The sequence below is a fragment of the Setaria viridis genome, chromosome 9 (genome assembly GCF_005286985.2).
Source record: "Setaria viridis chromosome 9, Setaria_viridis_v4.0, whole genome shotgun sequence".
NCBI lineage: Eukaryota > Viridiplantae > Streptophyta > Magnoliopsida > Poales > Poaceae > Setaria > Setaria viridis.
The window spans coordinates 11219648-11235234 of record NC_048271.2 but is presented as its reverse complement, the minus strand read 5'-3'; the positions used below and the strand labels follow the sequence as shown (position 1 = coordinate 11235234).

Below are 15587 nucleotides of genomic sequence, written 5' to 3'. Positions count from 1 at the left end.
GGGCTCGGCTGGATGATTGTGCCAGTTGGTGATTTTAGCTGTAGGGGTTGTTGGGCCAGCTCGCGATTCGAAGGGCTTGAGTGGACCGGCCGTGCCTTCTCTTACTCACGGGCCAGGCGTTTTGAGCCCATTATCTCCTCGTTGCCTGCTTCTCGAGCGAACATCTAGTGCACTGCAACACAATCAAAGTTTTCTTAATCCATCTGCAGTTCTGCACACAGTAATTATTGTTGGTCATTTTTTCTTCCCTTTTTTTCCAGTGTGCAGTTGAAGGCTGAAAAGCAGTGGAGAGCCTCTAATTCTGAGAATGGTCAAGTAACTTTACGTTTCTATTGTTTCCGTTCTTGGTCATCATATGCTTATTTTCAAGGCTTTTTCACATTCTCTCTCCATACAGTCAAATTCGGATCATTTTGTTGGAATAGTTTAGTAGCAGCATCGAACAGCAAATGATGGGAGGCAGATTTAACCTTCGTCAATTACATTCGTTCATGAAGCATCTCTACATGGACGCTTAATTAAACCCGAGTAGTACTAGTACCCTACTTTATTTTATTCTCTTATATAATTATGCAGCCTGGAATTAATAGATATTCGTCAGACCGATGGTAGCTTACTGATGCAGACATCACAATCTACTAGCATTGTTTCTTCCCAAGCTTTTCGCAGATAGCAGCGGCGCTGCTGAAGAAGCGAGGTCGCAGATAGCAGCGTTGAGGCCGTCGTGGCAGACGTCGTGCTTTGGCGTCTCCGCAATCTGGTGGCACTCTTCGATGTTCCGTTGAGGACGTACGAGAGCTTCTACAGCGGCTTCTTCCTCCTCGAGCTTATCCCCCTGCTCTTCTTTCAATCTTTGTTTTCCTCCAACACCTCATACAGCTAGGATGGATGATACACGATGCAAGCACTGCTGGACTGGTAATCGATGAGGAAGAACACGGCCAGGATTAGTTCTCGACGCATAACAATGTTCACTCTGCTTACACACACTACCGGAAACAGTAAGTTTGCCGAGTGCCCCAAGCACTCGGCGAAGAACCAAAAACACTCGGCAAAGCATTTGCCGAGTGTACCACTTGGCGAACAGGACTCGGCGAACTTTCCCTCGGCAAACAGTGGATTTGCCGAGTGTCAAACGTTGGGCACTCGACAAAGATTTTACCGAGTGGCAAAAAACACTCGGCAATGATTTTTTGGAAAAAATAAAAAAAACAAGCTAGCACCACTGCCGGCCGCCGCCAGTACCGTCGGCCACCGCCGCCCTTGCCTCCCGCCGCCCGGCCATGAACCCCACTGCCACCAGGCCGCCACCCTTGCCTCCCGCCGCCACGCCATGAAGCCTGCCGCCATCCACCAACAGCGCCGCCGCCGCGCCACCAGCCCCTGCCGCCACCACATCACCAGCCCCCGCCGCTACTGGAATCCGGGGAGGTGGGGGGAAGCCCGCCGCCGACACCACCCGGAGCCGCCACCGACAGCTCCCGGAGCTCCTGGACGGCTCCGTGGCCCGTGCCGCCCCTGGCCCGCGTTGCCCTTAGCCCGCCCCAGATCCGGAGGGGAGAGAGCTGGGGGGCCGCCGGATCCGCGCCGGAGGGGAAGAAGGGGGCGCGGATTCGGCCGGAGGGGAGGGAGTCGAGGAAGGAGAGGTCGGATCCGGTCGGAGGGGAGGGAGCCGGGGAAGGACAGCGCAGATTCGGCCGGAGGGGAGGAAGCCAGGGAAGGAGAGGGAGGGAGGGAAGGGGCGACGGCGGGGGCTGGCGCCGGACGCCGGGCGGCGGTGACAGGGAGAGGAAGGTGGGAGGCGGGTGGGGGTGGCGGAGGAAGACGAGGGGGACGGGTGGGGTGCTGGGTCAGTGGGACTATATGTCCTGGGCGGTGCGGAAAAAAAATCGCCGAGTGTCCTAGGTGTGACACTCAGTAAAGGGTTGCTTTGCCGAGTGTCTAACCTAGGACACTCGGCAAATCTATTTTAAAAAAAATTCAAAAATTATCCAACAGTTTCAAAAAATTACCAAAAATTCACATGAAATAATATATATTCTCTATTGACTATACAAAAAGTTTTGTAGTCAAATCAAAACTCGACCGTCATTTTGACTCCAAATCTTATTGAATCCTTCTCAACGTTATTATTCTTCTTCTGAGATGCTTCGGTTTGTAAACATCGTACGTGATGAAATGTACAAAACCTTCTCAATTTTTTTCCACAGCCTCCACGTATGATATCATCACATCATGACAAATCTCATGATTTTCAGACTTTGATTTTTTTACAATTTAAAAATACCACTGCCACACGTTCGTAGTCGTGTTTCCTGAACAAGATGTTCGAAATTTCTTTTTATTTCACAGGTCATGTCTCAAATTGGGCCAAATAACATGAATATCATTTTTCTACTCATTTTATTCTATAATTTGAATAGCAGGTTCAAATTTGACTTATACCAAAAATTTTCTTGAAATACAATTAATTAAATAAATATAGCAAACAAATTCAAAAATATACCAAACTTTAACATGGAGTACCACATGTTGTATGTGGGGAGTAGAAAAAATTTCAAGGTGGAAAGAGGAAAAAAATTTATTGTTTTGCCGAGTGACTCGGCAAACCCCACTCTTTGCCGAGTGTTTTTTTACGCTCGGCAAACCCCTCTTTGCCGAGTGTTTTTCTTTGACACTCGGCAAAGTCCCTCGTTTGCCGAGTGTTCTTAGCCCGGCACTCGACAAATAGCTTGTTTGCCAAGTGTCCGAAAGAAAACACTCGGCAAAAAAACACTCGGTAAATTTAAGGTTTCCCGTAGTGACACACATGTTCTCCCTTCTCAGGAAACTCCCCTAATGTAGCATATACACGTATCCTAATGTAGCATATACACGTATTAGGGGAGTTTCCTGAGGAGTAAGAACATGGAGTCGTGGCAGGACTGAAGAAGAATAGAATGCATATCGGCGACTGTTCCGGTAGCCTCCCGGACGTGGCGCCGCTCCTCCCACTACAGTGCATGCCCCATCCTCGACAACACGACGACGCGCAGGGTGAACGGCGACGGCGGCCACTCCGACCGCAACGCGTGGTGAAGACGCCGAAGAGGAACACCGGGAACCAAGAACACCTCGTAGTCCGACGACACCGCGGGGTCGAAGGCGAGGTGCTCGTGCTCGAGGAAACGCTCCGTCCCCGCGCGCGGAGGCGGGCGCTCCGGCAGCGGCGCCCGGCCGGCCGTGGCGGGGTTGGCGACGCGGTCGTAGCGCAGGAAGGAGGCCCTCGAAGTGGCCGTCCACGCGGCGGTTGAGCGCCAAGTGCTCCAGCGACGGCAGGTCGCTGTAGCAGATGAAGAGGCCGCCAGCGTGTACGGGAGGAATTCCCTGCACGGTTGGCGGTGGTTGAAGCGTGCTGCTTGGCTGCGAATGGACATGGTCGCATACCCCTTGTTCCCTTCTTCCTCCTCCAGTCTCCTCTTCCTCATCTTGTTCGCTTTTCCCTCTTTGTTTTCCTCCAACACCTCAGTTCTTTCAGTGGTTTGGCAGCCGGTATGTGCAGTGGGGGGCTCAATGCAAGCTGCTCAATGGCCGCTTGGTGGATTTGGATCGTCCATCCTTTCAATTTGCTTATATATATACACGCTACCTATGACAATCTGTCACGATCCCTCTCTATGCTTTGTATAGATGCTAGTAATCAAGATACAAGGAAGGCAAAAGTGTCACCACACGTGCCATGCGTGTATCAACTACTTGACTTTATACGCTATGCATTTTGCATGCACCAACTACTTCCCGTCGTCCGTCCCTCGCCATTTCTACGAACAAGACACGATAGAAAAAATAAATCTAGACACGCTAGAACAATAAATAAATATTAGAATTTCTTAAAAAGTCAGAAACATCCTGCTATCATATCATTAGAATCTCATAATCACAGCTATTGGATGTACTATGTATTCTAGAAAATTATCCATCCGTCAGGGAATCCCCGGTACCCATAAAAAAAAGAAGAAGACACTTCTACTAGGATTCTTCTGTAATCCTACCAGGACTCATATCCTATAATCCTACTAGGACTCATATCCTGTAATCCTACTGGAACTCCTCCTGGTAACCGACTAGTAATCACGTCCCCTGGAGTATATAAAGGAGTGCAGGGGTACCTCGATCGGCAGAACCACAATAGAGGACCAAATCCTCAATACCAAATAACACCCAAGCGCAGGACGCAATATACAACACCCAAAACAGGACGTAGGGTATTACGCTACTCTGACGGTCCGAACTTGTATAAACCATGTCTTGTGTCCTCGCATTTACCTTCGAGTTTCAGGTCCGGCGATCCCCTACTGACCAATCTACTACCTCAAGATACCCCTCGGTAGGTTGCCGAGTATAAACCACCGACATCTAGCGCGTTAGGTAGAGGTGATCGTTGAGATCATCGAGCGAGCTTGAAGGACCTCATCATCAACATCAAGCTGCTTGGCGGACAACGCATGAAGAATGCAATGCTTCAAGTTCGTCATGCCACCACTGAGATCAACTTCCAACGACCCTGCATCCCGAGTTGATCAGCAATAGCCACTCGGCGTATTTTCCATGTGTCGTCCGCCCTATCGGATCCCGAGGTGGATTATGGCTCCGTATTTTCTCTCCGTGGCAACCTGGCAAGGAGATCAACTCATAGTCGGATTCCGAACCAGAGATCAACTCAAAGACCGAAGTAGTCTCAGCCACGTATCAAATCAGAGAGAGAATCAGCGTCAAGAAAGATTCAAAAGCAAGAGAGAAGTAGCGCAAGTACTTGTTGCTACGGCTTAAACTTTGATTCGCTGACTTTTGCTACATGCATGCGGAAGGCCACCGCAAGAATTTCCAGATCTTCAGCTAACGGGATGTATGTGAGCACTACTACACCCACATCCAACCGTATTGACTCACCAATGACTACTTCGAACTACTCGTCTCGACTAGAAACTAGTCGAGTGTCGGTATTTTATACCCGGCAACCTACTGAGGGGTATCCCGAGGTAGTAGAATTGTTGGTGGGGAATCGTCGGACCTGGAACTCGAAGGTAAAAGCGAGGATACAAGACACGGATTTATACAGGTTTGGACCACCAGAGTAGCGTAATACCCTATGTCCTGTTTGGGGTGTTGTATATTGCGCCTTACGCTTTGGTGTCGTTTGCCTTGGTTTAGGCTTTGAGAATTTGATCATCTGTTGTGGTTCTACGAGGTCTTAGCCTACCAATCTAGGGACCCTGCCCTCCTTTATATACTCCAGAGGGCGGGATTACTAGTCGGTTACAAGGAGTCCTAATAGGATTACAGGGCATGTGTCCTACTAGAATTATAGGGGAATCCTAGTAAGAGCTATCTTCTTCCTTCCTTGCGGGTATTGGGGATCTATCCCCGACAGCCCGAACTTGTATAAATCCGTGTTTTGTGTATCTATCTCGGTAGGTTGCTGGGTATAAACTACCAACACCATCTTAACAATTATGAAAATAGTCAAAACTAATCCCCATTGTGAAAAACAACTTTTAGGCTACATAGTAGACTAAATCTATATCATGATTGTGGCCGTTGTGACTTTAGCTGTAGAGCTAGCTCACGATTTCGATGGGCTGGCCGTGCCTTCTCTTACTCACGGGCCAGGCGTTTAGAGCCCATTTTCTCCTCCTCATCTGCTCTCGAGCGAGCAATCATGTGCATCGGCAAATCTGTTTTGGGGAACTTATCATATCTAGCACACTACATCGCAGTCAACCTTCAAAGTTTTTTCTGCCATTTATAGCTAGGATAACCATTGTTTTTTTCCAATATTTCTTTTTTTTTTCTTAATCCATCTGCACACAGTATTTCTTGTTGGACACTTTTTTCTTCCTTTCTTCTTTCACTGTGCAGTTGAAGGCTGAAAAGCCGCAGCTCAAGTGCTCAACGTGGAGAGCGCGCCTCGATTGTGGAGAATGGTTAAGTATGAGCTGATACGGTGAGACGTATTAAACCCGAGTGGTACAAATTGATACCGTTTTCCTTTGGCAGCGCGAAGAACCAGAGAAAGTTAATGGCGGCCACTGCTTGATTAATTGGCCAACAGTCCGCGCACCAAAAGATTTGGGCGGTCTTAGAGTCTGTTTGGATACACCCTCCTAAATTTTAGGACACTCATAAAGTTTAGGAGCTAAAAATTGGTAGTCCTAAAATTTATGAGTGGGCTGTTTGAATGGAATCATAATCTTTAGGATGTTAGAGGGGAAATAACTTTTGTACCCCTAATTACTCCACCCCTGCTCTGTTTCTAGCGCCGTGGAGAGAGAAGGGGAGGGGCAACATGGGTAAAGGATGGATTGGGGAACATTTTTAGGAGAAAAATGACCCATTATGATGGTTTGATCCTCCTAATGAAAACAATACTCCTAAACATTATGACTGCACTTTTATGACAGATGTTTGGATGCACAAGTCCTAAAAGTGAAGTCCTAAAGATTATGAGTGTGTATCCAAACAGGTCCTTAGGATACTTGACCTAGAGTGGTTGGCGTGTGCACTAAAATTACGCTGGTACTGGTTTCGGTGGAAACATGACTCTAGACCATGGGTAGGTCTGGACATCCCCTAAGATAAAAATGACAAAGACCTTTTCAACGCCTCGACAATAGTCACGGTGGGCAAAGGCAATAAAACGAGCTTCTGGTCGTCTTCCTAGATCAACGGAACAGCCCCACAAAACTTGGCTCCTAATTTATTTAAAAAATCCAAACGTAAAAACTTCACAGTGCAAAAGGTCTACATAAAAACTACTGGATTGAGCAGTGTGTCCTTTGGTAACGGGAGAAGAAATTAGGGAGTATGCGAACCTCTGGAAGCCATCCATTTGTTACATCAAGACCCGACCAAGAGGACAAGATTTCTTGGCGTTGGACGTCCGATGGAGAATACACGACAAAAAGTGCTTACCTTATACAATTCCACAGCCGGATGAAGAAATTAAACATTACACCAATATGGAAGGCCCAGGCTGAGCCGAAACGCAGAATTTTTGCTTGGATTCTACTCCATAGAAAAATTTTAACTGCAGACAATCTGGACAAGCGTGGATGACCAAACGACTAAGTTGTGCCACATCGAACTGGAGATACCCACTCACTTGTGTAAGATTGTCATTTCTCTAGAGTAGTTTAGGAGCGGTTGGTGAGCTGGGAGGCCATGCATAATTATTTACCCCAAAGCTGCTCGACATCCTCCATTCGTAGATGGTGGCGAAAATGTAGAACCCTCATCACCAAACAAAATAGAGGGCGGTTTGATGGACTCAATGATTTATTCCTGGTGGAACATTTGGAAGGAGCGCAATAGGAGGACCTTCAATCACGAATCCGAATCGATCGAGGATGTAGCTTTCCTTATCAGAGAGGACATTCGCCAGTTCCGGTTGGCAACGCAAGCGATAGGGCTTCCTTCCACCTCGACGATGTAAAGACCCTTTGTGCGGCTGTTGCGGCGGCTGTTTCAGATGTTGTACATGAGTAGCCTGCTGTTTTTTTCTCTGTTGTTTTTAGTAGTTGTTTGTATGCTTATTTTTTTCAAGAATGTGTATGTTGCACGTAGTATTTCATTAAGAAAAAGAAGGTGCGATCTATACAAGACGCGACCCAGCAGGATCTTAGGGCCTTATTATAAACCGCGGATCTCAGAGACGCAAGGAAGTACATTCACATTATTGCAAGTTATACGATCACCGGTAGAGGAACGACCCTCCATCCTTGACAAAAATCTCAGTCGTTTTGAACCCGGGACTAAAGAGGCTTTAGTCCTGGGTCTAAATTTTTAGTCCGTGGAAACCCCTTTAACCCGATTGGTGTTACAAACCCGGACGGTTGGTAACATCAACCAGGACTAAAGGTAACCTATACAAAGATTGGGAACATGCATATGACCCTTCCGATTTCAATATAGGAAAGTGTTCAGTGACCCAATCTTCTGCTTGAAAAACTCTACTCTCGTTTCCCTCCTGAGGAAAACTTCGATTCGAGTTTAAAACCCTTTAGTCCCTGTTGGTGTTACTAACCGGGACTAAAGGGTCCCCCACGAATGAATATAAAAGGATAGCATCCCCTTCTTATTCAGATGTGTTGTGTAGGTGAGATGGTAAGGAAGCTGCACGCGAGAACAATGAGAAAGAAGGACATGGATAGGTTTCCAAGATTTTGTTTGATTTTTGGCTAATTTTTGGGCATTTGTTTGACTTGAACCAAATCTACGTGAATAAACCAAAACTAGATGAAAAGAGAAAACAAGCCAAAAAGGAAAGAACCTAATAGGTTGCATGAGTGTTTCATGCACGTACGTGATCACAGCGACTAAAAGCCATAGGTGCAGTTTCGTTTACAAAATGAGACTGGACGTTATCAAAGTAACATGGGTCCAAAGGACAGTCGTATGTGCGGATGAAATAGGCTTGGTATGTTCGAGTTGGCCGTATACGAGGTACGCGTAAGTACGCGGGTGGATGAGGAGGCCGACGGAACTGGGGAATAAACGCGTATTGATAATTGACACACGTATGCATTCTGATCTGATCTCCTATTTGATGGTGCCTCATCTAGCAAGGCCCACATGGCATCGAGCTCAGAGCATCTAGTAGTTCATAGCGTACATCGGCACGAGGAGTCCGAAACTCTGGATAGAAACGTCGGATCAACTTGGCCATCAAGCTAAACGAACAAACAAGTTGCAGATATTCTCCAACAAACTTAGCGGCGACCGAGGGGATTTTGGTGCGGCGTGGTGCCCTAGCAGGTGCCTATATAAAGTCCCATCCTCTCACGTCCAAAAGGGCTGATCTTTTTTCCATCGACGAGGTCTACTCCTTCACGTAAGAAAACAGAGATCTTTTTCCCATCCACCTCTCTTCGTCTTCGATGGTACAGGTTGACCTTAGATTCCTTCTCTATCCCTATCACAGATTAGATGCATACACACGGTGGGGCCGTTCACTCATCTCGCTATTCGCTCGTCTCGCCGCTCGCTCATCTCGCCGCTGGCCACGTTGGAGTGGCAGCAGAGGAGCGTGAGAGGCCGGATCCTGGAGACGGAGGCGTGACATCCACAGCCCACGGCGCTACCCGCGCCACTCGTTCGTCTCACCGCCGGCCACGTTGGAGTGACAGTAGAGGAGCACGAGAGGCCGAATCCTGGAGGCGGAGGCATGACGTCGATGGCCCACGATGCCGCCCGTCGGTGGCCGGAAGCTGATGGAAGAGATGATGTCGCGAAAGACGAAGATGACACCGCGCCTACGGCTGGAGGCACTCGCATGTACAACCGAGAATGCCGACGCTCACCAATGTGTGAGTAGGAGGAGGCGTCTTATGAGGCCATGCTACCATGCACGTACGTGTGTGTGCATGCATATGCACCAATGAGCCAATCAGAGAGCATCTCATGGGGCCATTACGTGTGTGTGCATGCATGTGCATCAATGAGCCAATCAGAAGGCAAGGAAGGTAGCCGACCATCTTCGTGGTTTCCTGAGGTCCTGTCGGGACATCACTCGAAGATCATTGCGACCTTGACGACTGACTCTGCCGTAACATCTACTCGGCTTCAACAACACGACCGTGCATATCCGACCCACCACTACTATGACTACAATGCGTCGTACGATGCTGAAGAGGACAGACGATGTGGGTGGGCGGAGCTGATGTCCCAGCTACGCTACACCGGCTCATGGATTGATGAGACTATGGATGACGCCGACGCCACACTCACATCAACACCACACATGCATGGAGAACTTGAAGCGAAGACCAAAGACCACAACCACGACAGTGGAATCGGAAGTGCTCCGGCAAGCAAGACATGCGGAGGTGATTAACTAGGAGCTTTTCGAGGCCCTAGGAACCAGAAGACCATGTCGCCCAAGACAAGATCGCTGTCAACAGGTTGCGAAGCGCATAGGGACTTGTATTTATTTTTTAATAAAGATTAATAAAGTACTTGTTCCTACTTTTTATTTTGTGTACTTAATACACTGGCACGCCCGCACCATTCCAAAGGGTAAAAAAATCTTCGTGTGATTTTTCTCCTCAAACATGCTTATATTTCTTTAAATGATCATTACTCTTTCATCGAGTGTCCGTTTCTAAATCCGTTTGTACCATTATGTTTCTTGCAATAAAATCTACAAAACAAGATCCATATTTGATATATTTTAAAGCTATTTTATGTGGCTATCAAGTTATATTGATTATAAGTAGTGTAGCAACTTATGTATGGAATTTATGTACATATTATCAGATAATTATCGAGATACATCATCGACAAATTATGTAGAGATAACATATCAAACTTACAATGACTATGTAGTGACTTATGTTGTATATTTATTAGTCTAGTAGCGGATTTATATTGAGACTAATGCATCAACTTATGTAAAGTTTGTGTAACAACTCGCGTGCAAACAATATTATATAGTATGTCTAGTGGCAACTTATGAAGAGACAACACAGTTACTCATGTAGATACTTCATAGAGATAAACAATATAATGGAGGGTAAAATCATTTTTTAGCAATTTATCTACATATTTGTTCAGAAGTTTACACATAAGTTGTCACACAGGTAATACATAAGTAGCTATTGTACATTCAATATAAGTTGCCAGTTTATAAAAAACTACTTCAAAATATATGCATCATGGATCTTATTTTGTAGATCTTATCATAATACACATAGTGGTGCAAACGGAATTGAAAATGGACAATCCATAATAAAGTTATTGTATTTTTTAAAGTATAAAACCTCAAAAATATCAGTGGACCGTGACAGCCCACCTCCCTAACGCCAGGCTGTCAGTGTTTAGACCTAGCAACCTACCGAGGGGGATGGCCGAGGTAGTGTTTTGGTTAGTAGGGCTCATCGAGATCAGGAATTTGGTTAGTGCGGCTCATCGAGATCAGGAATTCAAAGGTAAATGCAGACACACGATTTAGACAGGTTCGGGTCGCTAGATTGAGTAATACCCTACGTCATGTGTGCTGGATTGAATTGCTTTAGAGGGAGGTCCCTGCCTCGCCTTATATTGCCGGGGGCAAGGTTACAGGTCGGTTGGTTACAAGAATACTAGTCGGATACAACTAAAGGAGTTCTACTCTTATTACAACGAATACTTTTCTAATCCTCGACTATTCCCTGTCTTTCCATATAGAATACGCCGCCCTGCGCTATGGTCTCCATGTCAAATGCGTCTCGGTGTTCAGCCCCATATTTAGGCCCATAGATGTAGGTACAACACGCACACTCACGCATTAGCGCAACTAGTCGCTAGTTAGCTTTTTCCAATCCAATAAGCTAAGAAAGTAAACTAGCTAATACATCTATCCATCACTTGGAGATGCTCCATGACGGCTGCGAGGAGCCTAGAACAGGGGCTCGGTCGAAAATGCAGCAGGCTCCGGAGCACTACCTGCAATCAAAAACACCAAAAGACAGCACAAATCATCAGCGAGCTAGGATTATGCAGGCGAGACAAATGGGATTACATGCAGTGCAGGCCAGATCGAGAGAGATCGGGAGCGCACCAGCAGCAGCGGCCTCTAAGCACGAGTCGGGGACCTTGGCCGGGCCGCCGCAGCCCTGGGAGTACCAGATGAGCACGTCGTCGCCGGTGTACCCCGAGTAGACGAAGGGATAGGTGAGGGTTACCCGGCACAGGCACGGGATCCCGCCGCGCTCCACCAGCGTCAGCACCACGTCGCAGCACTCCGACGAGAGGGCGCCGGAGACGGCGCAGGAGCGGTCCAGGTCCCAGCCCAGGCTCGCCTCGCACCCCGGCGCGGCGACGGCGGCGCCCTCAGCGGCTGCCGAGTAGAAGGCGGAGGTGGCGGCGACGAGGACGACGACGGTGAGGAGGAAGGCGGCAAGGTTTCCGCCGCGGTACCGATCCATGGCAGCTTTTGGTGAATGAATGAAATGACCAGAAGTTTTGAAGAGAGAACGGCAAGACAAGCAAGCAAAGGACCTAAACCAGCTGCTTAGCCTATGGCGTGGTTGCGGAGCTGCTGGCCTACAACAGAAAGGAGTGCTATATAGTTGGGTCATGCAAGTTCTCCTCGGCTCACAAACGTGTGTTGTTTATCATGCTTAATAGTAGTAGTAGTAGACTTTAAGTTGTGATGTCTTAACCATCCAACTATTTAGTTCAAAGCCACACGTTGCCCGTACACTCAGGGGGTGAAGCTAGACAATTTGGCTCCATGTGAAGGTAGTGAGAGTGGTTGCCTTCCTGATAAACCGTATGAAAACATACCAACAGTATATCATTATTAGTAAGACCTTTTTCAACGAAGAACTTAGAGCATTGTATCATACCTCTCGAAGGATATGTAGGATGGTTTCACAATTCATGGATAACTTGTGAGCACATCCAACATGACGTTGCTGCATACACATTGGCAAGAAACAACCCAACGTAACCTGCTGCTGTCTATCCGACAGTGCTGTTGCCTCTTAGTTATTGTAACCCATCTGTTGCCGTTACTTCTTTTACTTCCTTTCACATTTGACCGCTGGTATTCACCCCTGTAAATGTAAACACGCTTTGCTTTCTACTATAATGAAATGGCAGAACACCTGCCCGAGCTTGCTCAAAGAAAAAAACAATTCATGGATAACTAGAAGGCGTCCTTTGTACGCAATATTTTAAGTCGTCCGACTAATCATGATTAGTCACCCTTATCGCTCAGCTCATAGCGATGGACCACCGATCCGACTTGCCCGACTAGAAAGCTGGTCGTCTGACTAATCGTCGACTAACCGTGATTAGTCGTCCGATTAGGTCGAGGACAACTAGTATGAGGGGGAGAAATTTGCAGGACTGAAAAACACATGGGCTTAGATTGTTTTGGAATGTCATTTGGGCACATTAGGTTCAAAATATACACCTCCACGGTAAGATTGCAAGGTCCAAGAGTGTGGGACTAGGAACTATTTTTAAGGTGGACATTTCACAAATCAAAACTCACGACTAAGTTACCACCTAACCATCAAAATTATCTTAATCATAGCTTTATATTATATACTATATAATATATCGGTCCAGTATATAGGACGACTAGACTAACAACTAGGACCAACTAGCCTCGACTAATCAGGCTGATTAGCTTACGACTAGCTTCGATTATACATTTGAAAACATTATTTGCACGTTTGTTGTTTGACCTTAAAAGCACACATTGGACATGTCAAAATACTGTGTGTATCAGTGCATAATTAATCTAGCTAATTTCTCACTACATCATATCATGTCTTTCTTAGAGATTATTTTTACCATCCAATAATACAAAACAGTACGTAATGCACCAACAACTGATAAAGTCATGTGATAGCTTCCAAAGGAAGTACTTACGAAAAGCGTGCGCAGACATACCATCCTCAATATCTTACCTGGGCGAAATATCATGTGATAATCTGTTTGTTTGAAACAACGCAAACTCCTCTATACTCTTTTTCATGCATAAACTAGGCAAAGATGGACATCAAGTATAGCAAGACAACTTTATTCATTTATTTTCTTCTGCTTGACAGATACACCACAAATACCATTTTCTTATGTTATACAATTAGCCTAGGTCTTACATTTATCCATGAAGATGTACGTTGATGGTAGTTAGCGCGCCAGTTTATGAACCGCAAGAGCACGGATCATCGTAGTTTTTTTCTTAAAATATTCGTCAAGGTTTATCAATCCGTGGATCCGCAGCGAACTGACTAGGATTTTCTATCTAGTCTAACGGATTTATCATAACATGAAGCATCGATTGCATAACAAGGTAAACCTAATAGATATGAATGATGGAGCATAGGTTGATCAAATCCACATACATATGAGACAGCATAACCAAGGGTAACAAGAGTCTATCATCCTCTAGTTGCAGATCTAGCTAATAAATAAGCACATCATGCATCTCATACAAAGCAATCTTTAAACTATTACTACCAACAGTCAACCTCCTGAAAACCCCCACCCTACACGGAAGCAGACCCCGTCACGATCCCCCTAATCGGCGGAGGCAGTTTAAGGGCACGACCGCTATTGATGCTCATTATTGATACACTTTTAGTGCAATTTGAATAGTGTTTTCATGCATATTTTTATACTAACCCGCCACTTGGCACTTGAAATAACCTCATATTCGCATATGTGTTGTGTTTTGGACCATATTGTAAAATAGCAGAAAATACAACATAAATGAAAGGTTTTTCTACAAGTTGGATTTGGGCCTGGACATTGGATATTGGAAGGTCCAAACACGAACATTGAATTGCAGGCCCGCAGGAGGAGATGAACTTGCACGGGCCATATCATCCTCATCCAAACTCCGATTGAGGAGAATTTATAGCGAAAATTGCATGCCTCAAAATGATCTACAACTTTCGTATGAAGTGCTCGGGCATTGGAGGACTACAGAGGGCAGGCCAATCAGCCTATGGGAGTCCAGGCTGATCGGCCTTGCCCGTTTCTAACCCCGATTGACGTGCCTTTCACCCCACAACATCTTTGGACTATAAATGTCCCTGTTTTCCACCGGCACGCGCAATCCATCCACTAGAACTCAACGAAACCTAAGGCATTCACCAGAGGGAGCTGACGGCCGCCACAAGTCTGCGGAGTTGTCTAGGAGATGGCTTAGGCCAAAACCTAGCCACCATAGCTTCCCTGCACGGTTGTGCCATGGTGGAGTTCAAGAGCTAGTAGTGGATCGTCGATGATATGTACTCGGAGGTGATGATCTAAATACATCTATTATGTGAGCAATATTCTTCATGTCATCCGATCTATTAGCGACTCAATGCCTCTTTTTATGCTTTCTCTCTATCATGAATTTGCTTGTTCCTTAGTCTAATTCTACATTAGACTATCTAGCATGCCTTATATAATCATGGTGATTAGATCTGGTATGTTGACCCTTCTTGATAACTTTCCAAAGTGCCATGTAATCTAAAGATGAAGGTAAGCCACACTTTGAAAAGTTATCAAGATCCATCCTTATCCCGAGGTTACCGTCGAGCCAGGTCCACATGCAAGTGAAAATAAGGTTCCAAAACGTCGGAGGAGACTTAAACATGAAGAAATTGGAGTTTTGGAAAGTTATCCATGAGATCAAGTCAACCCTAGAGATATTCGCGCAGCCCAAGACAACATGATCTTTCAATGCAGTTTCGGAGACATAAACGACCTCTAATAAAGAAAATTTGATTACCAAAGTTGTGGCCATCATGGAGAGCTTAAATTTCAATATATGGAAAGCATAATTTGGATTATAGAGCTAGGAGATATGGCCCTCGAAATACATTCTACGTAGAGAAGTCCAAAATTAGACAGATTATCTTGCGAAGCTATTTTGGGAACCTTAACTTCGTTTCCAGGGAAAGCAATGAATACCAAAGTTTAAAATCTTTTTGTGCTACACAATTTAGGTACTGGATTTGCCCTATTTGGAGTCTAGACGTGGGAGATACAATGTTGGGAAGGAAGGGTTGTGTAAAAGAAAAATTCTGGACGAGTCAGATTTTATGGAAATCAAGGTTGCT

At 45.9% G+C, this 15587-nt stretch overlaps 1 protein-coding gene across 1 annotated transcript; it reads right to left on the bottom strand.

The window, feature by feature from the left end:
* Window positions 1–11042: 11042 nt before the first annotated feature.
* On the bottom strand, window positions 11043–12098 carry LOC117841065 (uncharacterized). The gene is made up of 2 exons (XM_034721636.2): window positions 11576–12098; window positions 11043–11460 (listed from the first exon to the last, which is right to left on the bottom strand). The coding sequence occupies exons 1-2, from the start codon at window positions 12093–12095 to the stop codon at window positions 11414–11416; spliced, it is 567 nt and encodes a 188-aa protein (XP_034577527.2). The 5' UTR covers window positions 12096–12098; the 3' UTR covers window positions 11043–11413.
* Between the last annotated feature and the right edge of the window lie 3489 nt (window positions 12099–15587).